We start from the raw sequence: 27,790 nt of genomic DNA, 5'->3' as shown, positions 1-27,790 counted from the left end.
GCCGGGCGCCCTCTGCCTCCCTCGTCCCCACCCGGCTGAGCCCTGAGGGGCTGCACGCACCCCCGAGGTGGGAAAGAAGGAAGCTGGCCGGGTGAGAAGGGGGCTGAGACCCCTGATGTGAGCCCCCCCTGCACAGAAACCCACCCCAGCCTGCCCCGCTCCACCGGGAGCGCACCGGGAATGCGGGAGGGAGGGGCAGGGCGGAGGGTGCGGGTGGAGCTGGGGATGGAGATGATGGAGATGGGAGCTGGAGATGGGACTGGGAGCTGGAGATGGGACTGGGAGCTGGAGATGGGACTGGGAGCTGGGGCTGGGAGCTGGGGATGGAACTGGGAGCTGGAGGCTGGAGCTGGGGCTGGGATTGAGAGCTGGAGCTGGGACTGGGAGCTGGGGCTGGGAGCTGGGGATGGAACTGGGAGCTGGAGGCTGGAGCTGGGGCTGGGATTGAGAGCTGGAGCTGGGACTGGGAGCTGGGGCTGGGAGCTGGGGATGGAACTGGGAGCTGGAGGCTGGAGCTGGGGCTGGGATTGAGAGCTGGAGCTGGGACTGGGAGCTGGGGCTGGGAGCTGGGGATGGAACTGGGAGCTGGAGGCTGGAGCTGGGGCTGGGATTGAGAGCTGGAGCTGGGACTGGGAGCTGGGGCTGGGAGCTGGGGATGGAACTGGGAGCTGGAGGCTGGAGCTGGGGCTGGGATTGAGAGCTGGAGCTGGGACTGGGAGCTGGGGCTGGGAGCTGGGGATGGAACTGGGAGCTGGAGGCTGGAGCTGGGGCTGGGATTGAGAGCTGGAGCTGGGACTGGGAGCTGGGGCTGGGAGCTGGGGATGGAACTGGGAGCTGGAGGCTGGAGCTGGGGCTGGGATTGGGAGCGGGAGCTGGGACTGGGAGCTGGGATTGAGAGCTGGGACTGGGAGCTGGAGCTGGGATTGAGAACTGGGAACAGCCCATGGTGCAGTTGGGAGGCTGGTGTCCGGCTCTCCCGGCATCTCCCTCTGCTAAGGCAGGGGAAGGAAAAACCCTCTGGAGCTGCTGCAGCCCAGCTCCAACAGGGAGAGAGGAGAGCAGGAGCAGGGCAGTGATTGGGCAGAGCTGACAACACCAAACCTTCAGAAATTGCAACATGGGCCTGAAAGGAAGTTCAGCCATTTCTTCACTGTCTCCAGATCCTCTTTTCAGCCTCCCTTCCCAGGCAGAAGAAGACATCCTTTGCAAAAACCAGCTGGGGCTGGTGAGGCACAGAGTCAGCCTCGCAGCACGGGCTTGGAGGAGGAAAGAAGACAAAACAAAGCAGCAAATGCTGCAGGTTGGCCAGTGTCACTCTGGGGGGATAGTGAGTGCCCAGAGACTGGGGTCAGGCTTGTAGGTTGGACAGCACAACCTTGACCTCTGAGGAGTCCAGACTGGAGGTGAAGCCCACAACAAGAGCTCACCCCTTTGCTTCTGCAGCACCCGTGACTCCCAGCCCTGCCCTCACGGTGCACACACATCCTGCATCAGCCTGTGTCACTGTGCTGCCCCACTCCAGCTCCAGCTCTGCTTTCTTCCACGAGTCTTTCTCCCTGGGACCAGGGCTGTCTGGTGGCTCATGATGAGCTCCTGCCCAGCACACGGTGTTCTGAGGCATCAGGAAGCAGCAGGAAGCACCAGACACAGCAAGGGAGCCCTGCATATTTTGGCTGTAAAACTCTCTGTCTTGATTTTACTGCCTTTAGTAAAGCTTGGTAAATATTTCTGAGACAGGCAGCTCCTTGTCTGGCTTTAATTACTTGGGCAAATTTTCCTAAGGATTATATTGACCTCAAATATGTCAACATTTATTGAGGCTGTGTTCCTGAGGCTTTTCCCATTAGATGTTAATGGATTCTGGCTAATAGTCAAGCCGGATTGACCACTGGAGGGTGCCCTGGCCAGCTCCAGGATACCACAAGTACCTGGGAAGAGGGCTGGGGAGGGTTTTATACCAGCTCTGTAGAGCCAAATATAAAAAAATCACCATGGCCCCAGTCCAAAGAGATCAGGGAACATGCTTGAGCAATTGCATTCCTAACTATCTGCTTCCCTGGGCATGATTCACTCCAGGTCGTAGCTGTATTTACGTGTGAGACTTCAAGCAAAGGTTACCTTCCTTGGGACTGTTCCCTCCCTGTGGGAAAGAGGAGTCCAGCACCTCTCTGCAGGGCTCCAGGTTGCTTCTGCCCCTCAGCCCCTGCCAGGGCTCTGCTCAGTACTGTGGTCACTCACCACCATTGCTCTGGAGAGCCACACCACGCTGGTTGCTTGGAAATCACTTCCCTCCAGCCTGGTGGCCAGTGGCCAAGAGTGTGTCCAGGTGCCTCTGCCCACCCGTGGGCATCTCATCCATCATGGCTGTGAGTGAGAGCAAAGAGAGGGCCAAGAGGGAGGCTCTGGCAGCCCTCAGCCTCTCCACCATGCCTCTGAAACTGCAAGCGTGTGCCAGGCTGGAAGAGCACCTGGGGTGGGGTTTTGGAAGGGGTCTCCAAGCCTCCATGCACTGTGGCACTGCTCCATCTCCACTGCAAAATCCCAGCCCTCAGTCACAAATGAGTGTGTGTCTCTCCAGCAGAGCTTCTTCAGGTAAAACCGGCTACACCTTGGCTCTGTGTCTGGCAGGTGTCTGCACAAACCCTGCCCTGGTGCTGGTGTTGGAGCTGGAGGTGTGTGCCAGCCAGGTTTTCCAGGGGCAAGCACCCCCAGGCAGGCTTCCTCTGGGCCATTTGACAGCTCTTGACGTCCCTGGGCCAACCCCCTTTAAAGAGCTGCTCTTGACTCTGTCCCTTCCTTCTTCCCTCTGGCTGCAGAAAGCCAAGCTGAAGAGAAGTACAGGAAACCAGGAGGCTGACATGCAAAAGAGCCCCTGGGTAAAGTCTGAAGGAAGCAGAGGCTGGAGCAAGCAAGGGATGCCCACTGCCCTGCATCTCCTTCCTAGGGACTAGCCCTTCCCAGCAGCAAGTGATTCCAGAAGACTGGCACAGAGCTTCCCTTGCACGTGGGGCTCCAGCCCAGGGACTGCCTGTGCTGTCTCAGGAGACCCTGGTGTGCAGCACAGCAGTTGCTTAGAGAGGCCAGCAATGATGGCAGAAAGTTGTCCATATCCCCCTGGCTTTGGGAGCAGAGAAAGGCTGGGAAAAAGTCACTGCTGGGCCAAGGTACCAAGGAGGGGTCCTGGGCAGGTACTGCTCAGCCCCAAAGCAGTGTGCTGGTGGCCACCCCTGCTCCCTCCCACGCTGCCAGCATGCAAAGGCTCTGGCCATGGACACACTGCACCCTGGGTGCTGTGGTCAGCACAGGCAGGGGAGACCACAGAGGCAGAGACTTCCCTGCCTGCAAAAGTCGTTGCCTCACTGTTTCCATCAGTGCTCGAGAAGGGGCTGATTTTAGCAGAGGTAAAACCTCAGCCAGAGGTTTGCGGTCTTTGCCACATGCAAAACTCTGTGCCTCATTTTCACTCTCCCACGCTCGACAGAGAGAGGTAAAACTTTCCCTCCAGGGCTCCCTCCTGCCCCCCCTGGCATTGTCACAGCCCTGCCAGGCAGGAGAGGGTGCACACACAGCTGCTTCTGGTACGTCACCCTGCAAGGGGAAACCTCCCCCAGCCAAGCCTCCCTGGAGCCCCTGCCTGGTCACAGCTGCTGGGATCTCAGCACAGGGGCAGCCTGCTTGTCCTTCCTGTGGTCACCACGTTTGTCCCCCTCTGCCTGCTGTGTCTCCCAGAAAGGGCCTGGCAATGAGTAAGAGAAGACTGGTCCTGCCTGGCCCTGGGATGCACTGCTGAGTCACAGTTGTGTCCATAACGTTACTCACATGAACAGCCACATGGATTTGTCCTTTAATCGTACCCCAACGGGACTGTTCTCACAGGAACAGGGCTGTGATGGCTGGTGGACACACCATCCACAGGTCCTCAGGGAGGATGAGAAGAGGAGCTCAAGAGAGATGTCCATGCAGAGCTGAGCAACAGGCTGGGAGGTAGGGGGTTCCTCCAGGACTCCCTTTCCCCTTCTGACAGCAGCCTGAAGGTTCACGCTGGGCAGAGCCAAGCCTCAGGCTCCCCGGTCCCTTGGGTCACAGCCTGGAGGGCAGTGTCTTGGCTCTTCTGTGAGCTCCCAGAGCTTGGAGCTGGGCAAGAGCTTCAGTGCAGTGTCTCTAGATACATCTGGAGGCAGCTGAGCAGACAAGGACACAGGTCTGTCTTCAGGATACAAGCAGCCACCGCCGTGGTTGGTCAAAGCTTGGAGCCAGCCTCAGCCAGTGGAGATAAGTCTCTGTGATGGTGCCAGCACCATTGCAGGCACAGAGACACAGCAGCTGAGTGGGGACCCCAACGGGCTGGCTCGAGGTGCTGTGTGGAGGAGCCTGGATGGAGGCAGGGTCCTCCTGGGCCACTAGAACGCCTGGTGCAGCCTCCTCTGCTCCTCCTGGCGTGGGCTCTGCAGGGACAGAGAGGGGCATTGCAGGCAGCACACAGCCACCCACCCCACCACGCTCCATGGGCAGGTTGGAGGGGTCTTTCTGCCTGGCCCCTGTGGCCAGGGGTACCACACAGCCCCCTCCTGCCAGTGTCATGGGTGTCAGGGACATATTAGGACAGGCAGGGCAGGAGGGTGCCAGGACTCAGAGCAGCGTCAGCACCGTGAGTGCCTGGCAAGAGATGTGTTACCTGTGTGAACCCTATACTGTTGGCAACAGCCACCAGCCAGGAGTCTGGTCTCTTTGGTTCCACCTCAACATGACAGAGTCTGGGGGAGCCACTGGGAGAGGACAGGGAGGGTGTGTGGGAGCCTGAGGCAGGGTCACCTTCCTCAAAGGACAGCAGAGGGGACAGCCCGATCTGGAAGAACAGAAGAGGGGTAGCCATGCAGCTCCTGGCACTGCACGGCAAGCCAGGTCCCCTGGAGAGGACCTCACTGTTCAAGCCTGGAGGCAAGACCTCCATCCCACCATCCAGGGCTTCCTAGCAGGGGCAGGACCACGCTGGGTCCCCAAAACCTACCGACTGGTAGAACTGATCTGCGGCAGGGTCGATGACCAGCAGGGTCACCTGGTCTTCATGGGCACAGATCCTGAGCACTGTCTGCTGGTGGTCCAGCCCCTCGATGCTCTCGCCATTCACAGCCAGCAAACGGTCCCCGTCCTTCATCCCTGCCTGCTCAGCTGGCAGCCCCACATCCACATCCCACAGGAACTGGCCTGCCCCAGGGAGACAGGGAAGGTGGGGAGATGCTCACAGAGACATCCAGCCAGGGGGGAAACTGGCTCTGCTGACCCCTGTGCAGCTGGGGAAGGGGTCCTGCTGTGGGCACAGGGCTTGAAGCTATTCCCATCACCATGGGGATCCCATCACCATAGGGGGGCTACCAAGAAGATGGAGACTCCCTATTCCCAAAGAGTCACGTGGAAAAGACAAGGGGTCATGGGCACAAGTTGCTCCTGGGGGGATTCCGATTGGACACAAGAGGTAAATTTGTCACCATGAGGACAGTCAGACATTGGAACAGTCTCCCCAGGGGAGTGGTGGGTTCCCCCACATGGGACAGTTTGAAGTCTCAGCTTGACAGGGAGCTGAGCCACCTCATGTAAACTGGAGTAGTAGCTGGAGAGGTTGGACCAGATGATCCTTGAGGCCCCTTCCAACCTGGCATTCTGGGATTCTATGGGTCCATTCCTGACCCACAGACATGCTCAGGCACCGCTTGCCCCCCGCAGCCCGCTCACCTGTGGTCCCTGAGCTGCAGTTGTCCTCCTTGAGCAGGAACCCGTAACCAGCTGGACCCTTCACCATGTGCAGCTCCCGGGCCTTGAAGGGGAGCCAGGAGGTGTCGGCCAAGGCGGCTGTGACCTGCAGACCCCGCAGGCGGTAAAACTCCTCCACAGCACTGGATGCCACCAGCAGCGTCACCTTGCTGCCGCTCTGCTTCAGCTGGAGGGGAAAGGCGAGGTGCTCAGCAACATTCCCAGCCCCTCACCCACCCCCGAGCGGGACCAGGCACCTTTCTGTTGAGCTGAGCGTGCGAGTAGCTCCTGACGCTGGCCCCGTTCAGCTCCAGCAGCCAGGAGCCTGCTGGCACCCCGGCCCTCTCTGCTGGCCCGTCCTGCCGCACCGACAGCTGGAAGGTGCCCTTGATGCCTGCAGGGAGGAGGAGAGGCAGCCCAGGCTGAGCAGGGGGATGCAAGGGGGGCTCACAGCTCTGCTCATCCCACCGCTTCACCTTCCGGCCCCGAGACGCTGAAGCCAAACCCGCTCTTGTCCCGCACGACGTGGCAGAGGCGAGGGCGGATCTCTGCGGGCAGCATCTGGGACAGGTCCCTGCCCAGGGCTCTGGCTGCTTCGTAGGATGCTCCATCCAGCACCGCCAGCAGGACCTGGTTCCCGCTCGCCTTGATCTTCTGCACCACCTGGAAGGACCCAGGCTGTGAACCTCGGGCAAAGCAGCCCCTCCAAAGCCCCCAGGGAGAAGTGGGGTCCCACCGGCTTGTGGGGCGAGGACACACCTAAGCTTTCCCACAGCCCCGAGGTGCTCCCAGCTTGCTTACCCTCTGGTGGTCCATGTTGTCCACGAAGTGCCCGTTGACCTGGAGGAGCCGGTCCCCGTCCTGCAGCCCCCTGCGCTGGGCCAGCCCCCCCAGCTCCAGCTGCCGGATGACGTGGCCCCGGCAGCCCAGCTCCTCGTGGAGGCAGAACCCGAAGGTCTCGGTGCTGTCCTTGCTCAGCAGGTAGAAGCGGGGCTCCCCCACGCCCTCACCATCTGCGTGGGGCACAGCCCGTGTGCGGGGCTCTGCAGGGATCCCAGCACCCCTTCCCTACCCCAGCCTGGCCTGGGGTGTCCCCAGCCCTGCTGCCTCACACGTTCACCTCCCCACAGCTCCCTGGCAGGAGAGAGCCCAGGACCCAGTGATTCCCAGGGGCCAGAGCCCTGTGCTTGACACAGGGACAACCCTGGGGAGAGAAGGGTATTTACCCGTGTCCTCAGTCAGTGACAAGGCAGGGTTGTCTATCCCATCTTTGGGGTTAAACTCGAATTTTCTGAAATGATAAAGGGCGGGAGAGGCCAGGTTAGTGCAGCAGCACAACCCTACCCCTGGCTGCCCCAGCCCTGCCATGGGAAGCTCCGTTCCTCCCAGGGAGGGCCAGCTGGAGCCACAGCTCCAGTGCCTCTTATTTGAGGAAAACCAGGAGTGGTTCTCCCTCTTGCAGTGTCCCCCACACGCCTCCCGAGTTAACAACTCAGGGAAGACTTTCCTGGGGCAGGCAGCTGGGATTGGCAGGTGTGATCCACACCACCTCAGCTGAGGATGTGCCCCAGCACAGCTCAGCTGTGGCACCAGGAGCCCTGGGAAGCCCCTGGTCAGGGGTAGCTAAGCACTTACATGATGGACTTCTTGTCACCCTCCAGCCCTGCAGAGGGAGAGAAGAATCAGTGCAGGAGCCAGCAGCCAGGAGCAGACCCCACAGTCTCAAGCTCTCAAGGCTTGTCCATTCACAGGCTCATGGGCAGTTTGCTGAGTCGATGCAGACCCCCCCAGACCCTCTGCCCCCCAGCTACAGGGTCTGCCTGGGCACAGCTCAGCACTTGGCCCCACCACCAGTGTCCTATTGTATTTCAAAGCAGCAGGAGACCTGCTGCCCAGTCCAGCAGTGTCCTGCAGCACAGGGGAAAGGTGGGGCCAGAAGATGGTGTGCAGGTGGAGGTAAGTCCTGGGGGGTTACAGAACTTTTAAGTGAGGGATGAGAAGGGTCACCAGAGCCCAAGAGAGCTGGCTGGAGCCAGGAGATTGAGACAGACATCCTCCCTTGCCCACCTTCTGATAAACCCCCCCCCACCTCTTCCAGCACAAGGACCACCAAACCCAAGGAGAGGGAATTCCTGAGGAAGTGTCCCCACAGTGTCCATCTGAATGTCTCTAGGTCCTTCCCATGGCCTGGCTGGGCTCGGACATTGGAGATGTGTATGTGGGGAAGGGTCTCCTCAGGATGAAGCCCCGCTGCCCCCAGCACGTACCTTTTGTTTGCTTCATGGCTGCAGGGAATGCCAGAGGGCGGCAGGGGTCGACAAAGGCGGTTCCCCCGCCTCTTCCAAGACGCCCCGGGTTTAATGGTTAAACAGCCCCGACGTCTCCCCTGCCCTCCCAGCCCCGAGGCACTGCCAGCCCTGGGGCAGGGACCAGCACCCTGGGACAGCTGGGGAACAGCTCCTGGTGTCCCAGCTTCCAGCTGCCCCCAACAGCAGCTCATGGCAGTGAAGACCAAGTGGTTCAGCACGGGCTGCAGCAGAATCGGGCTGCCCCATCCCAGCCCCGTGAGGTGGGAAAGGGCCAGAGCCCTCCACTCCAGCTGCTGGAGGGACACGGCCTCACCAGTGCCTCCACATTCCTCCCCAAGGAAGGGCCCAGAGAGGAGAGGAGCCTTGGCACTACTGTGCTTCCCTGGAAACAAAGCAGTGCACTTTAATGCTACCAAAGGTTTCACAAGCAAGCCTGAGTCCTGCCCCTCTGCCACTGCTCGTGGCTAAGTGGCCAGGCCAGCAGTGGCCAGGGTGCAGGGGCTGGGTCTTTACAAGCCCAGAAGCACAAGTCCCGTTTGCTCCTGGCCTGGTCTCTGTACAGTTCTCCCACACTCCATCCTTCCCCGGAGATGAGAGCTGAGCCCCACGTACCCAACCCAGTGGTAGCACCCAACCACTGTACATCTCCACGTGGATAAGGGCACAAGGGGATGTGCTGCTGGGACACACTCCAGTGTTCCCTCCCCAGCAGCCCTGCTCCCTCCCTGGCTGCCTGAGATGGAGAGCAGGTCAGAGGGTCCCCTGCTGCAGTTTCCCCAGCATCTTCTTGACCTCGCTCTCGACTCGGAGGAACTTGGCTTTCCTCCAAGGACTGGCAGTCTGTCTCCGGCTGCTCTCCAGGTCCTGCAGGAAGAGGGCAAGGTGCTGCCGGACCCGCTCGCGGTCCCAGAAAGGCAGATTCTTCTGCACCACGTTCAGAATATTGGACCAGTAGTCAGAGACGTCAGTCCCTGCTGTAAGGAAGACCAGGGCCCTGACGCCGTCCCTGTCCATGCGCAGGCTGTGGAGCACCCGCTTGCCATCCTCACTGATGTCATTGAAGTACAGACTGTGGGTTGAGAGAAAAGGAGTGAGAGGCTGAGAGAGTTGGGGGGTTCAGCCTGGAGAAGAGAAGGCTCCAGGGAGACCTTAGAGCACCTTCCAGGGCCTGAAGGGGCTCCAGGAAAGCTGGGGAGGGACTTGGGACAAGGGCAGGGAGGGAGAGGACAAGGGGGATGGATGAAAACTGGAGGAGGGGAGATTGAGGTGAGAGATGAGGAGGGAATTGTGGAGTGTGAGGGTGGTGAGAGCCTGGCCCAGGTTGCCCAGGGAAGCTGTGGCTGCCCCATCCCTGGCAGTGTTGAAGGGCAGGTTGGATGGGGCTTGGAGCAACCTGGGCTGGTGGGAGGTGTCCCTGCCCATGCAGGGGTTGGAACTGGATGATTTTTCAGGTCCCTTCCAACCCAAACCATCCCATGAGTCTATGCAATGACACTGTGGGAGCTGGGGGCAGGAGGCAGAGAGGGGCTTCCCTGCTCACTGCCACAGGGAGGGACAGCAGGTCAGAATCAGGACCCACGAGAGGGGAGATACAGGGCAGAGTGAACTCACTGCACTTTGTCCAGCGCCGCGTGCTTTTTGGCCACCTCCACCACGCGCAGGGCAGCCGTGTCCGTCAGGGAGTTGTAGCCCAAGTTGAGCTCCTGGAGGTGCTGGTTCTCAGCCAGGTGCTGAGCAATGAGCACAGCACCCCTGTCCCCCAGCGCCGCGTGCAGCAGGGACAGGTGGGTCAGCGAGCGGTTTCCTGCCAGCCCCTCCGCCAGGTACTGTGCCCCCTGCTCGCCCACGGGGTTGTTTGCCAGCCTGTGGGCACAAGGAGCTCAGGGTAACGCCGAGGCCGGGCAGGGGGCCCGTGGTGGGCAAGGAGAGGGGCAGCACTCACCGCAGGTTGCTCACCACGCACTTCTCGTGCAGGAGCAGGTCGCGGATCTCCCTGCAGGCGTCGGAGCCCAGGCTGTTGAGCTGCAGGCTGGTGCAGAGGGAGTCAGGGGGGCGGCAGGGTGGAAACGGCTGCTACCTCCGGGGCTGGGGACCCTGTTCTCTCCGTTTTTTTCCTGGCCCTCCCCACCACCACCCTACCTGGGCCACACAAGGCTCCCTCTCCACAAGGAGAGCCCCCGAGCTTGGGTCGCATCAGCCGGCAGAGCCTGTGGCAGCAGGACCCAGGGAGGGGAAGGGGGTGCAGGTGCCGCAGGGGGGGTGGGTGAAGGTCTGAGGAGGGATCAGGACCCCACCAAGCTTTCCTGAGCATCCTGAGGAAGGAGATGCTGCAGAGCCGAGTCCCACTCTGCTGAGCACGGCTCGCCACCCCCTGGGCGACGGGAACACTGCAGGTGGACACAGGGGCTGGAAGGGTGGGAGCCCCCCCGGGGCTGGCAGGGGAGCTGGCAGCCCAGGCTGTGACAGCAGAGCTGGCCAAGGAGGGGGTGTTGGGACTGCAAATCCCAGCGTGCAGAGCCCTGGGAAGGCTGCTCCAGGAGTGCTGGAAGCTGTAGTCCCCTAGGTCTCCACTGAGGATAAACAAAGGCACGCGTGCCCTCCCCTGCCTTGGCCATGCTAGAGCTCCTGGTGTGTCCCTGTGGTGAGCAGGGGTGAGGGGGAGCCCAATTTTTGAGTGCTGCCCAAGGGCAGGAGAAGGCAGTACTCACTGGAGGGCTTTGCATCGCAGCAGGACCGGGAAGAGGATCCTCAGGCTGCTGGTGTCCAGGTTGCAGGAGGTCAGGTTCAGCTCCTCCACCTCGTGGGACGTGGTACCCATGACAGCTGCCAGGACAGAGCACTTGAGGGGGGTCATCCTGACCGAGGAGAGGTTGACGGTCCGGAGGGAGCGGACGGCCTCAGCGGTGAAGCGCTCGTTCTGGAACTCGTGCAGGAAGAAGAGATAATCCATCAGCTCGGAGGGGGGCAGCCCCATGCGGCTCTTCCTGATGACTGTCTTCTTCATGGCCTTGGCGATCTCAAAGGCTGCCAGGTTCTTGATGGAGCAGCCCAGCTGCTCCAGGATGGCGCGGTTGCGGCGGGACAGGATCCCCCCCATGAAGATGGGGAAGAGCTCAAAGACTTCGTCGTCGTCAGGGGCCTCATCCGGGTGGCGCATGGGGCCCTCCACGCCCAGGATGCTGGAATTGATCTGGTCCAGGACATCATCGTTGTAGTAGTCCTCCTCTTTGAAGAGCTCCTCTGCCATGGTGTGGGCAATAGCATCCCGGTCCCTGCCGCTCAGCCGGGAGAAGTAGCGAGGGAAGATTTTGAGCAGGTTGAAAAGGACTGGCAGGAAGCGCATGGGCAGCACCTTGGAGATGATACTCAGCACGACAGCGACGTCTTCGCTCACCTTCCCAATGACTTCGGACAGCTCCTTCCCCACTCTCTGCGTCAGGGTCTTCTTCTCACCCAGCACCACATACAGGGCTGCCAGGTACTCTTGCATAGCCGGGATGGTGAAGACAAAGGTGTGCTCTTTGCCTGGCTGCACACATGGGGTGAGGAAGAAGCGGAAGACATCGCTGCGGAAGACCTCCAGGAGGTTGAGTTCACTCTCAGTCTTCATCTCCACCTCAAAGCACTGCTGCAGGTCATCCTCTGAGAAGCAGGTCTTGCGGGACATCACCCCTTCGTAGGCCAGCTTGCCCACCATCTTGGCCACGTACTTCATCATGGAGATGTTGGTGGGGTCGGTGCTGTCCAGGACCTCCCCGCTGAAGTTGAGCCTCAGGAAGCTGGTGTAGATGCCAGTTAAGGTCTGGCTGGGAGGCACCGTCCTGGTGAAGTAGAGGAAGTGCAGGGTGGTGCACACCAGCCAGCAGTAAGAGGGCAGGAAGCAGGCAGCAGCTATTTGGTTGTGGCGCTCCAAGTTCCTTGACAACATCTCCACCAGGTTTTCCTGCTCCCCTGAGCTGCTGCTCACGCTGCCCTCTCCGCTGCAGCCGGGCTGGCTGAGCCTCATCTGGAAGTAGAGCTTCTGCAGGTTGGTGTCAGAGAAGCCACAGATCTCAGCGTAACGACCCACGTACTTGGCAGGGATGCGGCGCACGGCCGACGGGCGCGTGGTGACGATGATGCTGGCCTGGAAGCAGAGGGCTGGGTGAGTGTGGAAGTGCTCCCCTCTGTGCCTCTGATCTAAGCTCAGCAGGGTCCCAAGAGGACCACCCACATCCAGTCCACAAAGCTCACCCAACCCGGCAGTTTGGGGTTCAAGAAGCTGCTGCTCAAAGGGTGTTGGCTCAACTGTGTCCCAGGCAGAGGGAACAGAAACACTTTCCCCATCCTGTGCTAGACAGACAGAGAGCCTGGAAGCCCACAGCCCAGCAGACTGCCTTCTTGGCCCTACCAGACCCTCCACAGAGATCCCACAGTGACACGAGGCCACCTTGGGGAGTCCACTGGAGACTGCCTGTTCACCCCCAGCCAAGCTCTCAGCACACCAGCCAGGCATGCAGTGCCCCAGGGCTCTCCCCCAGCCCCAAGGAGCTGCGGGGGGACACTGACCTCGGGCAGGAGGTATTTTCTCAGCAGGTTGACCACGATGGCAGAGGAAGGCACAGGCTCATTGGGGTCACAGCACAGCTCCGTGCCAGCCAGACGGAAGTCCAAGTTGAGGCGCTCCAGCCCGTTGAGGATGAAGAGCACCTTGAGGTTGGAAGCCCCCAGCATGGGCACCACGTCCCGGAGGTGCTGGTACTTCTTGCTTACGAGGCGCCGCAGGGAGATGGGGGCATGGCTGTGAGACAGGTCCTCACAGGAGAAGGGGATGACCAGCTCAAAGCAGGGCAGGCGACCGTGGCACCAGTCCACCACCATCTTCTTGATGAGGGTGCTCTTCCCTGTGCCCACAGTGCCGTACAGCACGACGTTCTTCACCTGCCGCCCGCAGGCGTCCACGTCGAACAGGTTCTGGAGGGTGATAACCCGGCTGCAGGGCTGCTGGAGCTGGTTCTGGATGGTGAGGTCGGGTGAGGGCTTCAGGATCTCCTCCAAGGAGCTCTGCCGGATCACTGGGTCCACATGGACTGCATCCAGTGAGAAGGAAGGGCCAAACTGCCTCTCTTCGTTGGGCTGGTGGCTGAACCACGCGGCGAGGCGCTTCTGGTGTTGCTTGATGGCATCTGGGAAGAGAAAGGTGCTTGACAAGTCAAGGGCTTCTCAGTGGCAGTGGGCTGGGAAAGCTGCCTGCCCCAGGCTTCTGCAGTGAGGTGTGTGTGAAGGGGACAGAACCCACAGGCTGCCCAGGACCTGCTGTGTAGGACCCTCCATCCTCCAGCACGTGGCTGCAAACTTACCAGAATAGGCCACGTTCCTCAGCTGGGACAGGCCATGGCGAGAGGAGCTGGGCTGGGCAGAGCGCCCCTGGGACCCTCCCTGGTGCTGAGCACAGCCCCTGCAAGAGGAGGGAAAGTGTCACCAGGAGGGCAGGGACCAGCAGCTCCAAGTCCCATGGGAAGTGCTGAGTAGGGCCAGCTCACCCCTTCCTTCCCCTGCATCAGGGGAGCAGGCAGGGCAGGAGCAGGGCTGGGAACTGAAGGCAGGTGAGCAAGGCGTGTGCTTGTGCATCCCCAGCAAACCCACAGCAGGGCACAGGAGGTGGGCTGAGCTCAGAGCAGGCAGGGAGTGAGGGCTGGGTTGGTTTCTAGGGGAAGACAAAGCAGCATCTCTGCCCGCAGAGCCCCGATGGCCCCAAGCTCAGCCACCCAGCTCCCGTGGCCACCAGCCACAGGGCAGAACAGGCCAGGCCCCAGCTGTGTGGCACTGTACCTGGGGAGGGAGATGCTGCTCGAGGGAAGGATCTTCCTGAGGAAGCTGCCTGCAGTGCCTGGGGGGGAAAGAAGAACACACAGAATCAGGGGTGGCCTTCTCCAGCCCAGCTGAGCTCACTGGCTTCATGTCTTGCTGGGGTGATCCACAAACGGTGCAGGTTCCACTGTGAAGCTAGAGAGGGATGTTCACCAGGGACAGGGCTTCCCTGGGGGCAGGACAGCTTCAGGGTCACACAGCCCAGCTTACCTGGCACTGAAGCAGCACACAGGTACATGCTGCGGGTCCCCCTGCCCCCTGGCAGGAACTGATGCATCTGGTTCCAGCTGGGCAGGCAGCTCTGGCATTGCATGGCCCGTGACATCCTCTGCCTGAAAGAGAGGGGACAGCCCATGAGGCAGGCTGGGTGTCAGCCCCTGCCAGTTCCCTGCCCCAGCCCAGCTTTGCAGCCTGAGGTTCTACCTACCCCCAGCCCATCCTGGGGTGCTTTTTCCCAGGCAAAGTGCCCATCTCCAGAGATGGACAAGGGGCTCAGAAGCTCTGGGGTGCTCAGGCACCTGTCCCAGCTCCCTGGGGCAGGGCAACACAGGATCAGCAGCTCTGCTCCCCATGGATGTAGCACAGCAGGGCCCTGCCCAGTCTTACCTGCCCCGATACAGTCCAGTCTGGCAGAACAGGCTGTGCTGGTGTTGACTCAGGCTCCCGCCCCAGCTCCACAGGGTGATCCTTCAGGAAAACAGCTTGTGCTCCCAGCCCCCAGCATCCTGAGAAACTGAGGCACAGGGGAGGGAGGGTGTAAGCAAACCCCAGCAGATAGGAAGGTAGAGCATGAAAATCTCTGCATCTGGCCTCTCCCAGGAGAGGATGAGCAGGAACACAGCTCACTCACACCTCCCACAGCCTGGGCTTTTTGCAGTCTCTAATCACATTACCCAGATAGAGAAACTGAGGCACAGGGGCAGTGGAAGTGGAGCTGACCTTGAATCCAAGTGTCCTGATCCACTCCATGATCCCTGGCCCCTTCCCAGCCCCGGGACACCGCCGAGCAGAGGGTCCCATTCAATCCGTCCACTGCAGACCCCCTTCAGGGACCCCTCTGGTACATGCCTGGCCCACACGCCCTCCCCTTCCCTTGCTGATGCCTCCCACCTCCCAGCTTTTGTGTCCAGAGGGACACAATGACCTAAGTCCTGGTGGAATGGGGGCCTGGATCCCAGGACAAAGGTGAAGCTGTCGCTGTGGGATTACCTCCAGCAGGACTTCTTGATGGGCAGGCTCAGCCCACGGCTCCCTGTGCTCTTGCTGCCAGGGGTTGAGCCCCTGGGACCTGTGGAGGAGATCCTGGTGCTGCTCAGCCACCTCTTTCCATCCCTGTCCTGGGCAGAGGCTCCTCTCTGGAGGCGGCTGTTTTGCAGCTCTAACTTCCTGCAATGCGCTCCCGTCCTGCCCTGCGCCTGCGGTCACCAGCTTTCCCAACAGGCTGGTGAGACTGGCCATGGGGCCATGTCTGGGGGGGTTCTGAGGGTCTCACCAGCACTACTGCAAGAAGAGGTTTCCTCCGGACACGTCTGGTGGCTCCTCATCCCCAGCTGGTGCCTCTGCAGACGGACAGACCTCGCTCCGGAATTAATTCCCCCCCTTCCCCGCGCTCGGCTGCCACTGCCTCACACACACAGCACAGCTCAGGGAATGAGACAACAGCAATCCCACAGGGAAAAGAGCCTGGGGGAAGCTGGGCAGGCAGGGCAGCCCAGCACCCCCTGCTTTCACCCGGCTGCGCAGTACAGGTGCACAGACCTGCCCACATGCACTTATATACCTACCCTCTTGCTGTTGGCAGACCTGCTGTGAGCAGAGCCAGTGCTGCCCGTGGAGCTGTGTGTGCTCTGCTGGCTCCATGGGTGCTGTCCCGGGAAGCACTGCCCCCCAGGAGCCACAAGCAGTGTGCTTCACACCCCCATAACCCCCAAAATCACCCTCACCCCCCAAAAAAGACCTGCACAGACCCCACAGACCTGCTCACCTTTGCACACCCCCAGCAGTGTGTGCAGCCCCCAGCCCTCCCAGCACCCACATCCACACCCCCTTGGGTGTACCCAGAGCACACCCCCCTCCCCTCCCACGTGTGCCCTCTGCCCACTCAGGCATCCAGGCAGTACACTATAAATATAAGTTTTATTGATGTGTGAAATCCAACAAGTACAGCTGGCGTCTCCGAACCGCCGGAATAAGCCGCAGCATCTCCACCTGCTCAACAGCTCCTGGGACCCAGGCACCCTGTCCCTCCCTGCAGGGCACTTACCTGCATGTGTGGCACAGCCCAGAGAGCCAGCAGGACCCTGCCAGCAACCCTGTGCTCCCCCCAGAGAGCTCATCTCTGCCCTGCCTGGTTCCTGCCAGGCTGCAGCTGAAGGCAACACTGCCCTGGCCTTGCTGTGCAGCCTCTTCCCAGCAAGAAGGACCTGGGCAAATGGCACCCACAGGTGGCTGAGCTGTGGCTGTGTGAGCAGATTCCCCGTTATCTGTACCTGTATTTCATGGGTGCTGTCCCGGGAAGCACTGCCCCCCAGGAGCCACAAGCAGTGTGCTTCACACCCCCATAACCCCCAAAATCGCCCTCACCCCCCCAAAAAGACCTGCACAGACCCCACAGACCTGCTCACCTTTGCACACCCCCAGCAGTGTGTGCAGCCCCCAGCCCTCCCAGCACCCACATCCACACCCCCTTGGGTGTACCCAGAGCACACCCCCCTCCCCTCCCACGTGTGCCCTCTGCCCACTCAGGCATCCAGGCAGTACACTATAAATATAAGTTTTATTGATGTGTGAAATCCAACAAGTAAAGATGGCGTCTCCGAACCGCCGGAATAAGCCGCAGCATCTCCACCTGCTCAACAGCTCCTGGGACCCAGGCACCCTGTCCCTCCCTGCAGGGCACTTACCTGCATGTGTGGCACAGCCCAGAGAGCCAGCAGGACCCTGCCAGCAACCCTGTGCTCCCCCCAGAGAGCTCATCTCTGCCCTGCCTGGTTCCTGCCAGGCTGCAGCTGAAGGCAACACTGCCCTGGCCTTGCTGTGCAGCCTCTTCCCAGCAAGAAGGACCTGGGCAAATGGCACCCACAGGTGGCTGAGCTGTGGCTGTGTGAGCAGATTCCCCGTTATCTGTACCTGTATTTCAGCAAACGGTCCCAGGAAAAAGAAGCAGCTCATCTCTGGCCAGGTGTGAAGCCTGGGTTTCAATAACTGCGGCTCACTGCGTGGTCCAGCCCTGCCCTGTGTCACACACCTCCCTGTGCAACCTCCTCTGCACATGGGGACAAGGCAAAGGCTGGAAAAGCACAGGGATGCAGGCAGGGATCCCAGGCAGAGGGACAGGACAGATGGTGTTCACACACAGTGAGAATGAAACACTGTTTTATTGCCTGATTTGAGGGGAGGGGGAGGAAAAACCCTGGGAGAAGCCCCATCCTCTCCCTGCTCTAGGCCAGGCTCCCCTCCAGCAAACTCAGCACCAGCCTGGGGGTGATGCATTTGCTCTTCTTGTGCCTGGACATGCATGGAGGTGAGAGGCCCTGGCCCTGCCTGCATTCTCAGCACACCTGGGGGTTGGCAGAGCCTGAGGCAGCCGTGCCTGGGGCTGAAGGAGCCAGGGGCTGGAGCAGTGTAAGGTGGGCTGAGGTTCAACCAGTGCTCCCAGTAAGCTGGAGCCATGGGCTGAGCCACATCCATTCAAAGTGCATTTCAAGGGGAGGCAGGGGGAGGAGAGGAGGTGTGGGGGGAGAAGCCTGCTCTCCTCCATCACACTCCTCATGATTATCCAGACGCGTGCTGGGATCCCTGCTGCCAGAGACACCCCAGCCCCTCTGCCCTGCTCTGATAAAGTGCATCCTCACTGCTGTGTGCCAGCCCAGCACGTGGCTGCTCCCCACCTGCTCAGGACAGGGTCAGACCCAGCCTGGGCCCCACAGCCCTGAGGGTACCTCAGCCAGACCCAGGTCCTCTGTGCCACGGGGTGCCCAGATCCCTCACTCACACCCCTCTGTACCAAGACATTCATCTGCCACCTCCTCTGGGAGTACCAGTGCAGCTCTCCAGGGCACCTCATGCCTCCTGCTGCCCTAGCCCTGGGGACAAGGGGTGCCTGCCCCATAACCCCCACTCCCCAGCCCTTTGCCCAGCTCAAAGGACACCACCATTCTCCACCTCCAGGCTTGCCCTGGCCCTCTGCCCAGCAGGGGCCACATACCTGGTCAGTCTGGACTCTACAACCCACACATGAGGCTGTGCTGAGCTCTCCTGGAGATCCTGGGGGTGCTGCCAACTGCCCCATCCCAGACAGACTGGTCCAAGCACCCACCTGTGGAGCTACCTGCCCTGGCAGTCTCCCTCTGGCCATACCAAGCTCAGGCAGCCTGTCCCATGGAGTTTCTCTGCCAGCATCAGAAGCTGGCCAGTGGTGGCTGGTAGCTCCATCTGCTCCAAAGAGGGGCCATCACTGGTCTATCTCATTCCTGGTCCTTCTGGGAGTGGTGGTGGTGGTGGCTGCTGGTGTCCCAGGAGGCACCGTGTGCTGGGTGCAGGCAGCTCTGGGGACATCAGTGCCTCTGGTGTGCAGGATGCAGGAGCCACCACCAGAGCCCCCAGGAGCTGTGCAAAGCTCGTTGGCACCTCTTGCCATCTTGGGATCCCATCCAGGGGAAAATCCTCAGCCCAGCAGTGCACACTCCATGCTGGGCAAGGCTTAACCAGCCACAGCCCAAGAGCAGGACAGAAGAAGGTCCCAGCAGCACAACAGACAGCCCAGGAGACTGCAGCCCCCCCCCCCCCCAAAAAAAAAAAAAAGCTGGGCTGGCTCCATCACAGAGCTTGGCACAGGGCTGACAGGGAAGGAAGAGCCAGGAGAGGAAGGGCATTTTGGGAGGGACAGCTGAAAATCAGACAAGAGCCCCTGGGGAACCCCCCTGTGCTCAGCACGGAAAGGGCATCAGGGCATATCCTGCTTCCAGACCCTCTGCAGGAAAGCCCCACCACTCCAAGCTCCTCACAGCAATGCAGGGGAAACCCCCCCCTTGCTGAGTGCCCAGCAGCAGGGCTGCCACACGTGCAGGCCAGGCAGACCCTGCTGTGTGGAGCATTCCCAACAGGAGCCACGAAAAGCAAAGAACAGTCTCAGAGATCTGGCTGAAACTGGGCACTTGCCCTGCAGCCCCTGCTGCCCCGAGGGTGGCAGCAGCACCTCACCCACTGCATGTGGCATCAGTGCCCAGCAGGCCAGGCTGGGGCAGAGCTGCCATCCCCATGGCCATGCTCCCTAAAAAATAAAATAAAATCATATGGTTTCCCACGGGTGTGGGTGACCAGTGCAGCCCAGCAACACCAGTGCAGCCCAGCAACACCAGTGCCAGCAGAGTGCTGTGCTCCCAGCCCAGCAGCATGTGCAGATGTCCCACCAGCTCCAGCCTCAGCTCTGTTCCCTTGGAGAACCAGCAAGATGCCCAAGTGCCTTCCCTCCAGCAGGAGTGTGGAGAGGCAGGTGACTTTGGAGGAGCCACCAGAGACATTTGCCAAAAGGGATCTTTTCCTGATACAAGTCCCAAAGTGCAAAGCCCTTCCTGGTGTCAGGGTGACCCGATGCAAACAAACTGCTCCAAGGTCTCATCTGCTTCCCAGTTCTGGCACTTCTGGGACCCCCTTCTTGCACAGTGTTACCTTGGGAGGTCTGCAGGGTGACCAGGCTGGACACCCCTGGGGCATCTCCTTGCACAGCTGGTGCTGAGCCAGGCTTGTCCTCCCTGTTGTGCTGAGGCAGCCCCGGTGGTGCTGAGGGAAGGGGGTGAGGAGCAAGATGGTGCAAGGGAAGGGCTCAGGGCCAGCTCTTCTCCTGCAGCGGAGGCTCCAGCCACAGCAAGGCTGAGCCCAGCCCTGCTGTTCAGCCACCTGACACTGGCAGGGTGTGGGAACCCTGTTCCCCTTCACGCAGCACTTGAAGGGACTGGTCACTTCTCTCCACGTCAGTTGATTTTATCTTCTTGGCCCAGACCCCAGAGACAACAGGGACTGAACGTGAGACCTCCCTAAGGTCTGGAAATACTGTCCCATTCCCACAGCCCTGGGATGGAAGATCCCATCTCTGAGAATGGCATCCAAGCTGAAGTCTGAGGCAGAGTCCCAGGTCCTCCTCTGCCTGCTGGTTCCCTGTCCCCTCTGGGCAGTCTGGGAAGCTGTGGGGATTGTAAAAAAACCCCCTTCTTGCACAGTGTTACCTTAAAAAAAAAAAAAAAAAAAAAAAAAAAGAAAAAAAAAAGAAAAAAAAAAAAAAAAAAAGAAGAAGAAGGAGTTGTGCAGAAAGAAACAGGGGCTGCAGCACTTTCTGTGGCTGCAGCGAGAGGAAACACTAAAGCCTTGTGCAACTGGGGCTCTTCTCAGCACTGACACCTGTGCTGCTGGGCAGTCCATGCTCTGCAGGTGCCTCCTCCTGAGCTCCAGGCTCAGGCAGCCCCAGGGAGCTGCTCCTCTCCTGCCTGGGCTGCCCAGCTCCTCTCAGCCCTGCCCAGCAGACACCCACCTTCACGGGGCTGTCCCCAGCATCCCCGTGTGTTTGGCAGAGCAGAGCAGTGCCAGGCAGAGGTGACAAGAGAAGATCCAACCCCCATGGGGTCTGGCAGTCTTGGGGGAGAGGGTGGCACGTGCCAGGGCTGTACAAAACGTTTGCAATGAAGAGCGTGTGGAAAGGTTAAAACAGTTCTGAGATGTCTCAAAAACCCTTCTCGACTGAGCCAGGCCTGGCTGGCACCCACCGACGCCTCCAACGTGGTCCATGACCTGCCAGGAGCACTGTGTCCAGCTGCAGAAGGTCCCTCAGAGCAGGCCAGGCCCAGGAATGGCACCGGGGCCCCTCGGACCCTTTATCTCTCAGATTTGACTTTGTACCTGAGGACCAGGTAAGCCAGGAGCCGCAGGATGACGAAGAAGATGCCCAGGATAAGGAAGTCCAGGTAGAGCTTGGCCTCCTCCACGTCCAGCTCCTGCAGGATCTTGATGGGTTTTTGGAAAGGGCAGAACTCCTCCAGGCACTCCAGGTCCTCACGCTCCATGGCATAGATGGTGAGAATGACCCCCTCGAAGCCATACCTAGGGCAGAGCACACCACGGGTCACCACCAGCTCCATTCCCTCCCCCAAGCCCAGGAGAGCCCAGGGCAGGAGCTCCTGGCCAGAGCAAGGGCTCCCACCTGACGTAGGAGACATAGGAGCTCCACTGCAGGTAGGTGGGGATGGTCTTGAAGCTGACGAAGAAGCCCGAGAAGAGCAGGACAGGGATGGCAGTGACAGGTCCCACGAAGGTGGCTACCTGGGGGGCAGAAGCCACCAGGTGTCACGTCCCTGTGGCACTCACACACCTGCCCGTAGGCAGGACTTCCCTCCACCCCACCTGGTTGTGGGACCCCCTGCAAGTCTCCTCCCAGCTCCATGGAACAGGCAAAGCTGGGGCCCCATCTGACCTGTAGGGAGGTGGAAGCAGCTCCGATGAGAAGCCCAAGGGACTGAGCCACCAGGGCAGTGGCTGTGGCCAGGGCAGAGAAGAGGAGGAAGCGTGTGGCTTCAGGGGGCTGTCCTGTCATCCAGTACACGATGCTGCAGTAGGCAATGGGGCAGATCACCTGCAGAGGGGCAAGCAAAGAGAGACCACTCTGCTGGACCCATGGCCATCCTCACCCCACAGACCCTCCCTGGGGGATGGGGAGATGAAGGACCCACCTCTGGGGTGATTTGGGTTGGAAGAGACCTTAAAAATCATCTAGATCCAACCCCCTGCATGGGCAGGGACATCTCCCACCAGCCCAGGCTGCTCCAAGCCCCATCCAACCTGCCCTTCAACACTGCCAGGGATGGGGCAGCCACAGCTTCCCTGGGCAACCACTTCCAGCACTCAGGAAGGCACATCAGCATCAGGGACATGCTTTAGTCTAGCCAAAATCTCACCTGGAAGGGCACATCTGCCATGGTCTTTGCCAGATAATAGGCTTTCAGGCTGTACCAGTAGTTCAGGTGCTCTCTCAGGAACACAGACATCTCCTGGGGGACTGCAGGGAAACAAGGAGTCAGCAGCCAGCAGGGCCTGGGCTGGGCTGCTCCCTCCCATCCTGCTGGAGGCAGATGAGATGCTGCCCCAGCACAGACCACCAGGCAGCCTCCTGCCTGCACCACCTCCAATAGTCACCAGGGAAAGAAACTCAAGTGACCCATGTGGGAACTTTCTGCATGGAAAAGCCAGCTTGGCTGGGGATTTTCAGGCAAACCTTTTGAGGAACTGAAAGAAGACGAAGTGGCTGAAAATGAAGCTTTTGCAGACATTTTCTCAGCAAAAAAACCCCACCTTTTCCAGCATCCTGCTTTGAGTCAGCAAGGACATCAGAGCCAAACATGAAATAAAGGGCAAAACTGCAATAGAACAGTTTTCCCCACCTCTTAGTTTGAACTTTTTCCCCCCTCTTTTATTTCCCCCCTTTTGTTGAATCCACCTGGCTGCCCCAGACACTGCCCAGCACACACACTCCCCCCTCAGCTGGAGCTCCCAAGGGCTGGGGGCACTGGGTGAGTGTTGGGGGAAGGAGCTCCTTACAGGTGAGGATGGTGGGCATCAGGGCAGCAAACATGAGGAAGAGCATGGAGAAGAAGAGGAAGCCAGTGTTGTTGAAGACTTTGCCCGCGTCGTTGCCGATGTGCAGGTAGAGCAGCCCGATCAACACCCCGATGCAGATGTGGGACATGAACCTCAGGTGGGTCAGCACCTGCAGGCAAAGAGGGGAAGGGGCCATCAGCAGAGCATCCCAGGGTGCTCCTCAAGGTGGACCTCACGCCAGCCCTCATTCCACTCCCATCTCTGCCTGCCTTCCATGACCAACAGGCCCCATCACCCCCTCAGCCCCAGCTTCCCCTGCCCTCACCGTGTCCCTTAGGATGCAGATAAAGGTTCTCTTGAAGAGGATGCAGAACTGGGTGGAAGTGCTGGTGGCAAAGGTGTGGCTCTCGATGTGGTCCACGTCCTGCAAGAGCGTGGGCACGTCAGGGACATGGGTCAAGTTCACAAGGTGGGCTCCCTGCTAGGATGCCACCCAAATAAATGTCCCCAGGGAGCCCCTTGTCAGCACCCCTGGTGAGAACAGGCATTGCTGTGGCTCAACACCAGCAGAATGTGGCTGAACACCTTCATGCTCCCTGTGCCCAAGGTGCTCCAGGCATCACGGGACACCCACGCACTCTGGGGGGGCAGAGGGGATGGAGATGGGTGTCACCCTGTCACCTGCTGGTCACATCAGGAGCCTTCTGTCAGCCACTCACCGTCACACAGTGTGCTGGGCACGAGGGGTCTGCCTTGTCAGGGCTGCTCTTCTTCTCAGCCATGGTGCACATGCCGTTCTGGACAGCACGGAACAGGACAGGGTTGAGGTCCCCGTACTCCCCTGAAGCCACCTCGATAACTGTGGAGGAGGACAGGACCTCTGAGAGGCACAGAGCCAGCCCTTGCCACCACTTTGCTCAGCCTGCCCAAGCCAGGGAGCCAGGGGGGTTGGGAGCCCAGCAAAAGTGCTGCTGCTGTGGGTGGCAGGGCTGTGCAACCAGCACCCTGGGGCTGCAGCAGGGGCAGGGACACTCACTGAAGTCAGCAGGGTTGTGGTACGTGGGGCAGTAGAGGCCAAGACCCTTCAGATAGGGGATGAGGTTGGTCACGATGCCTTTGAAGATGCACTGGCCCTGGCTTAGGATGTACAGCTGCAAGAAAATGCCAAGACATGCAGGTGCAGAGCAGCCAGGGGCAATGTCACCTGCTCCTGCCCACCTCCCTGCCCCAGGGTGACACCGAGCACCCTCCCCAGTCCCCAGCCACCAGGGCTGTGTTCCACACAAGCCCCAGGTCAAATGCCTGCAGCCCATCCCTCCCATGGCCTCTATTCTGCATCCTGGGGCCAGAGGGACCCTGCAAGCCTGAAGAACCGTGTCCTAGCCCAGCCCAAACCTTGTCGAACATCTCGAAGAGCTTGGCGCTGGGCTGGTGGATGGTGCAGATGATGGTGCGCCCACCCTGGGCCAGGGACCTCATCAGGGAAACCACCTGGAAGCAGGAGGCACTGTCCAGACCACTGTGGCCACGCAGGGTGGGGTGGAGCAGAAAGAGACAGCAGAGAGAGAAGGGGAGAGTTTGAGAGGGGGAGAAGCACATCCTAAAGATGCTCTTCCCTCAGATCGGTGGAGAAGAGCATCCCCTTTGAAGCCCCAGCTCTCTTGGAGCCCTGGTCAGGGCACAGCCACATCCCACCTTCAGGGAAGCCCAGCTGGGGCAGACAGCCCTGTCCCCCTGTGGTCTCACCTGGTGGGCTCGTCGAAGAACATGACGGGAGGGTTGTTGACCAGCTCCAGGGCGATGGCCAAGCGCTTGCGCTGCCCCCCCGACAGCGAGATGGTGCGGGTGTAGGAGCACTCCAGCAGCCCCAGGGCTGTCAGGATCTCGTTCACCTGTGAGACAACCTCCTTCACCCTGGGCTCCTATGGACCCTCACCCCACCCCTGCCACCTCCCTTCAGAGCTGGGAGCCCCTTGGCTTCCCCCACATCCCACCAGGGCCCTCCCGTCCCTGCTCTCCCCATCTTGGGAAGAGATGAGAGGGCCTGGGCTCACCTTCCTCTGCACTTACCAGCTCCTTCTTTACCTCCTGCTTCTCACTCAGCTTCAGGTTAGCAGAGACCTGCAGGGAGAGGGTGGGCAGGGAAACACAACTGTCAGATGTAGGGAACAAAATCAGCTGCCCCATCCCTGCCTGGCTGAGGGCTGGGAGCCACTGCTGAGGATGAAGGCAGCAAGAGCAGCAGGGTTTTGTTCCCATGTCCCTTGGAAAGGCCTGATGTGGGCTCAGTGTCCAAGGACACAGTCCCCAGGATGCCTAGAGAGCCCAGCAGGCTCCTGCAGCACCCACCATCATGGCCTCCAGCACGGTGAGGTGTGGCAGGAGCATGTCATCCTGCATGATGTAGCAGGACATCTTGCGGAAGGTGCGCAGGTCCCGGGGCCTCCCATTCACCAGGATCTGGCCCTTCATGCCCGTCTCCCTGCAGGAAAGAGGTGTGGTGGGGTGGATGTAGCACAGGACCCCCAGTTCTGCACCCCCAGGCACGCCAGCTTCTCCCCCAGCCTCACCTGTAGCCAGCCAGGATGTTCATGAGTGTGGATTTCCCAGCACCCGAGGGCCCCATGATCCCAATGAGCTCCCGCTGGCAGAACTTCCCAGACAGGCATTTGAGGAGAGTCTTGTACCCTGGAGGGAGGGAGAGCAGCACGGGTTTGGCTTTCCAGGACAGCAGCACTGTGGGGACTGAGATGCTATCCCAGCCCCTGGGGGACCTCAGGACCTCTGTGCATCATGCCAGGGGCTGCATGTGCCTCCAGACTCCATCAGCACCTCCAGGTCCATAGGGGCAGCAGCTGCTATTTCCAGCATGATCCCTGACCCTGGTCCTTGGCTGACCCCATCCGTTTCCAGCACCAAAGAGGCATCTGCCCTGGATCATGGCAAAGACCAGGGAAATCCTTGGGTCAGGGCACGTAGCTGCTGAGGAAGACTACCAGGCTGTGACATTGGTCCTGGGCATGTTGTCAGATCCTGGTTCCTAGGGCAGTGGAGGGGGCAGTGGGAAGCAGGGCAGGATAGGGCAGGCAGAGTCCCCAATCCCAAGGGAACACCTTCATTGGCATTCATGCTGTGACACCCAGCAACAGCCACTGCTAATCAGACCTGGAATTATCTCTGCTTTAAATGCAGCTGATTAGCATTTTCTGGCAGAAGGAACATGATGTGTTTGGAGTAAGGAACAGGCACAGCCTCAGGCTCTCAGGAGCTGCCCCCAAAACACAGCCCTGGCAGGAGATGAGGTATCCAGGGTGCTGGGACAATGTCAGCCCATGGACCAAGTCTGAGCATCTTCCTGCTGGGAATATACCCCTCCTGCCTGGCAGCTGGTGTTGGATGAAAGCAACATGTCCATCCCCTGCCCACAGGCTGGGGCAAGTCTCAGGGCCAGACCAGCTTATGGTCCTAGCACCACACAAGGAATCATAGAATCCCAGAATGGCAGGTTGGAAGGGGCCTCAAGGATCATCTGGTCCAACCTCTCCAGCTACTACTCCAGTTTACATGAGGTGGCTCAGCTCCCTGTCAAGCTGAGACTTCAAACTGTCCCATGTGGGGGAACCCACCACTCCCCTGGGGAGACTGTTCCAATGTCTGACTGTCCTCATGGTGACAAATTTACCTCTTGTGTCCAATCGGAATCCCCCCAGGAGCAACTTGTGCCCATGACCCCTTGTCTTTTCCACGTGACTCTTTGGAAACAGGGAGTCTCCATCTTCTTGGTAGCCCCCCTTTAAATACTGGAACGTGGTAATGAGGTCTCCCCTAAGCCTTCTAGGGGGGCACCCCCTCCAGTGTCTCCCAGAACAGGGGGTCCAGCACCCCAAGCTCCTAGTTCCTCCTCAGCATCCCTCCGAGCCAGGTGCTTGGCAACCAGAAGCCGACCCCGCTGACACAGGGAGGACCAGGAGGGGTGGGCAGGGGGGCTGTGCGTGCTGACGGCAGACCAAGCCATGGCCAGATAACCCTCCCCCTCCCCACCACAGCCCACCCCCCCAGCAGAGCCCCCCGGCACAGACGCAGGTTACTGCCGTTCATTGCCTGCCAGTAACCTCCTGCTTCAGCTGAGCCAGGCAGCCTGGCAGGATCCGGGGGCTGTGGGAAAGGCACCCAGAGCTCCCCGACACCTCCTCCACCTGTGCCCGGCCTAGGGGGGAGAGGGAAATCCCTCCTTCTGCCAACCCCAGGATCCCAGCGCCCCTCAGCGTGGGTACTGTCTGGTCCAGCTGCCCAAGCTTTGCTCCCTTCCCTCCCTGCAGGGCACTGGCCCGTTGGCAACTAGCCCAGCCCCAGGACTCCTGGGGGCCGAGAGCCCTGGGGTAGCCGTGGTTATGCCATGGCTCCTCCTGGGGTGCTTTCTCAGCATCCCAGACTAACCAGCAGATCTCATCCTGGGGGATGTCAGGGCTGGTCCCAGTGTGTCTCAGTGCCTTGGTTTCCCAAGCTGCAGAGCCTGGCTGGGAACAGGATCAGAGGCCTCATCCTGCTGCTGGCAGGACACCCCACTGAGCAGCCCTGAGCCCTCGGTCTGCTCACCCCAGGCCCCTGCTCATCCCTGCCTGCCTTCAGCTTCTGCAGATCAGCTCCCCCTCCATCTCACGGGGCTGCCTGATTGGCATCCCATTAACTGAGAGAGCTAATTAAAGCCGACTACCACCCACCAGCTGCCATCTGCATCCCCTCTCCCCTCCCTGAGCTCTGGGCCAGTCTCACACAGGAAAGGGGACGGTGGCTTCGGCTGGAGAGGAAATCCCCTGCAAATCACACCTATTCCTCTTTCCAGGCTCTGAGCCCAGAGCCCTCCTGGGGGTCTCCTGCTGCAGACACATCACACGCAGCCATGGTACCCCAAACAGCAGCGCTGAGGAAACCCATCCATCCTGGCTGCCCCAGAAGCAGGAAATCTGCCCCATCTCCCTGGTGCAGCCCCGGGGCAGAGCCTGCCCTGGGGTGGGATCTGCCTTCCCAAGCACCGCACCCCGCAAGGCCAGCCCCTGCAAACAGCACCCTGGGCTCTGACAGACCCCACACCCCACACCCCATCACCCAGCCAGCCCCCACTGCCACAGGGGACAGCGGGGACAGCGGGGACAGCACCTCCAGCTGTGGCTCCCGGTGGAGGAACCACCTCCTGATCTCTCTCCAGCAGGCAGGGAGAGCCGAGGCTGCCTGGAGCTGCCAGAGGGAAGTGCTGGGGTGACATCAAGACATGCAGAAGAGCCGAGGGGGCCCCTCCCCCG

General features: G+C 60.4%; 3 protein-coding genes across 3 annotated transcripts in view; all 3 read right to left on the bottom strand.

The window, feature by feature from the left end:
* PDZD3 (PDZ domain containing 3) overlaps positions 1-8,031 on the bottom strand; it is a gene marked incomplete at its 3' end in the record, with an annotated part of 14,863 nt that extends 6,832 nt beyond the window's left edge. Inside the window, exons 1-9 of the mRNA XM_009997435.1 lie at positions 8,016-8,031; positions 7,384-7,411; positions 6,975-7,039; positions 6,550-6,761; positions 6,225-6,411; positions 6,006-6,142; positions 5,731-5,935; positions 5,009-5,205; positions 4,676-4,846 (exon numbers count right to left, since the gene is read on the bottom strand). Coding sequence (XP_009995737.1) covers positions 4,676-4,846; positions 5,009-5,205; positions 5,731-5,935; positions 6,006-6,142; positions 6,225-6,411; positions 6,550-6,761; positions 6,975-7,039; positions 7,384-7,411; positions 8,016-8,031 — 1,218 coding nt within the window. The remainder of the gene's footprint in view (positions 1-4,675; positions 4,847-5,008; positions 5,206-5,730; positions 5,936-6,005; positions 6,143-6,224; positions 6,412-6,549; positions 6,762-6,974; positions 7,040-7,383; positions 7,412-8,015) is intronic.
* A 770-nt stretch (positions 8,032-8,801) lies between these two features.
* Positions 8,802-14,232, bottom strand: NLRX1 (NLR family member X1). The gene is made up of 8 exons (XM_009997414.1): positions 14,118-14,232; positions 13,869-13,926; positions 13,397-13,494; positions 12,606-13,222; positions 10,766-12,183; positions 10,000-10,086; positions 9,669-9,920; positions 8,802-9,126 (listed from the first exon to the last, which is right to left on the bottom strand). The coding sequence occupies exons 1-8, from the start codon at positions 14,230-14,232 to the stop codon at positions 8,808-8,810; spliced, it is 2,964 nt and encodes a 987-aa protein (XP_009995716.1). The 3' UTR covers positions 8,802-8,807.
* Positions 14,233-20,773: 6,541 nt separating this feature from the next.
* Positions 20,774-27,790, bottom strand: part of ABCG4 (ATP-binding cassette, sub-family G (WHITE), member 4) — a 7,797-nt gene continuing 780 nt past the window's right edge. Inside the window, exons 2-14 of the mRNA XM_009997413.1 lie at positions 25,061-25,178; positions 24,840-24,972; positions 24,561-24,611; positions 24,237-24,382; positions 23,886-24,009; positions 23,527-23,641; positions 23,210-23,349; positions 22,816-22,914; positions 22,491-22,659; positions 21,851-21,951; positions 21,370-21,528; positions 21,100-21,218; positions 20,774-20,999 (exon numbers count right to left, since the gene is read on the bottom strand). Coding sequence (XP_009995715.1) covers positions 20,774-20,999; positions 21,100-21,218; positions 21,370-21,528; positions 21,851-21,951; positions 22,491-22,659; positions 22,816-22,914; positions 23,210-23,349; positions 23,527-23,641; positions 23,886-24,009; positions 24,237-24,382; positions 24,561-24,611; positions 24,840-24,972; positions 25,061-25,178 — 1,700 coding nt within the window. The remainder of the gene's footprint in view (positions 21,000-21,099; positions 21,219-21,369; positions 21,529-21,850; positions 21,952-22,490; positions 22,660-22,815; positions 22,915-23,209; positions 23,350-23,526; positions 23,642-23,885; positions 24,010-24,236; positions 24,383-24,560; positions 24,612-24,839; positions 24,973-25,060; positions 25,179-27,790) is intronic.

Source organism: Chaetura pelagica, unplaced genomic scaffold (assembly GCF_000747805.2).
Source record: "Chaetura pelagica isolate M959 unplaced genomic scaffold, ChaPel_1.0 scaffold775, whole genome shotgun sequence".
Classification (NCBI taxonomy): domain Eukaryota; kingdom Metazoa; phylum Chordata; class Aves; order Apodiformes; family Apodidae; genus Chaetura; species Chaetura pelagica.
Note: the sequence above shows the minus strand (reverse complement) of the source record. Positions and strands in the feature narration are given on the sequence as shown.

Excerpts from the sequence above, each read along its gene's own strand:
- NLRX1 (XM_009997414.1), bottom strand. The coding sequence starts at position 14,232 with ATGTCACGGGCCATGCAATGCCAGAGCTGCCTGCCCAGCTGGAACCAG. Across the intron at positions 13,495-13,868 it reads AGCAGCATCTCCCTCCCCAG|GGGCTGTGCTCAGCACCAGG; the intron begins GTACAGTGCCAC and ends CTCCTCTTGCAG. Across the intron at positions 9,921-9,999 it reads TGCGTGGTGAGCAACCTGCG|GCTGGCAAACAACCCCGTGG; the intron begins GTGAGTGCTGCC and ends TTGTGCCCACAG.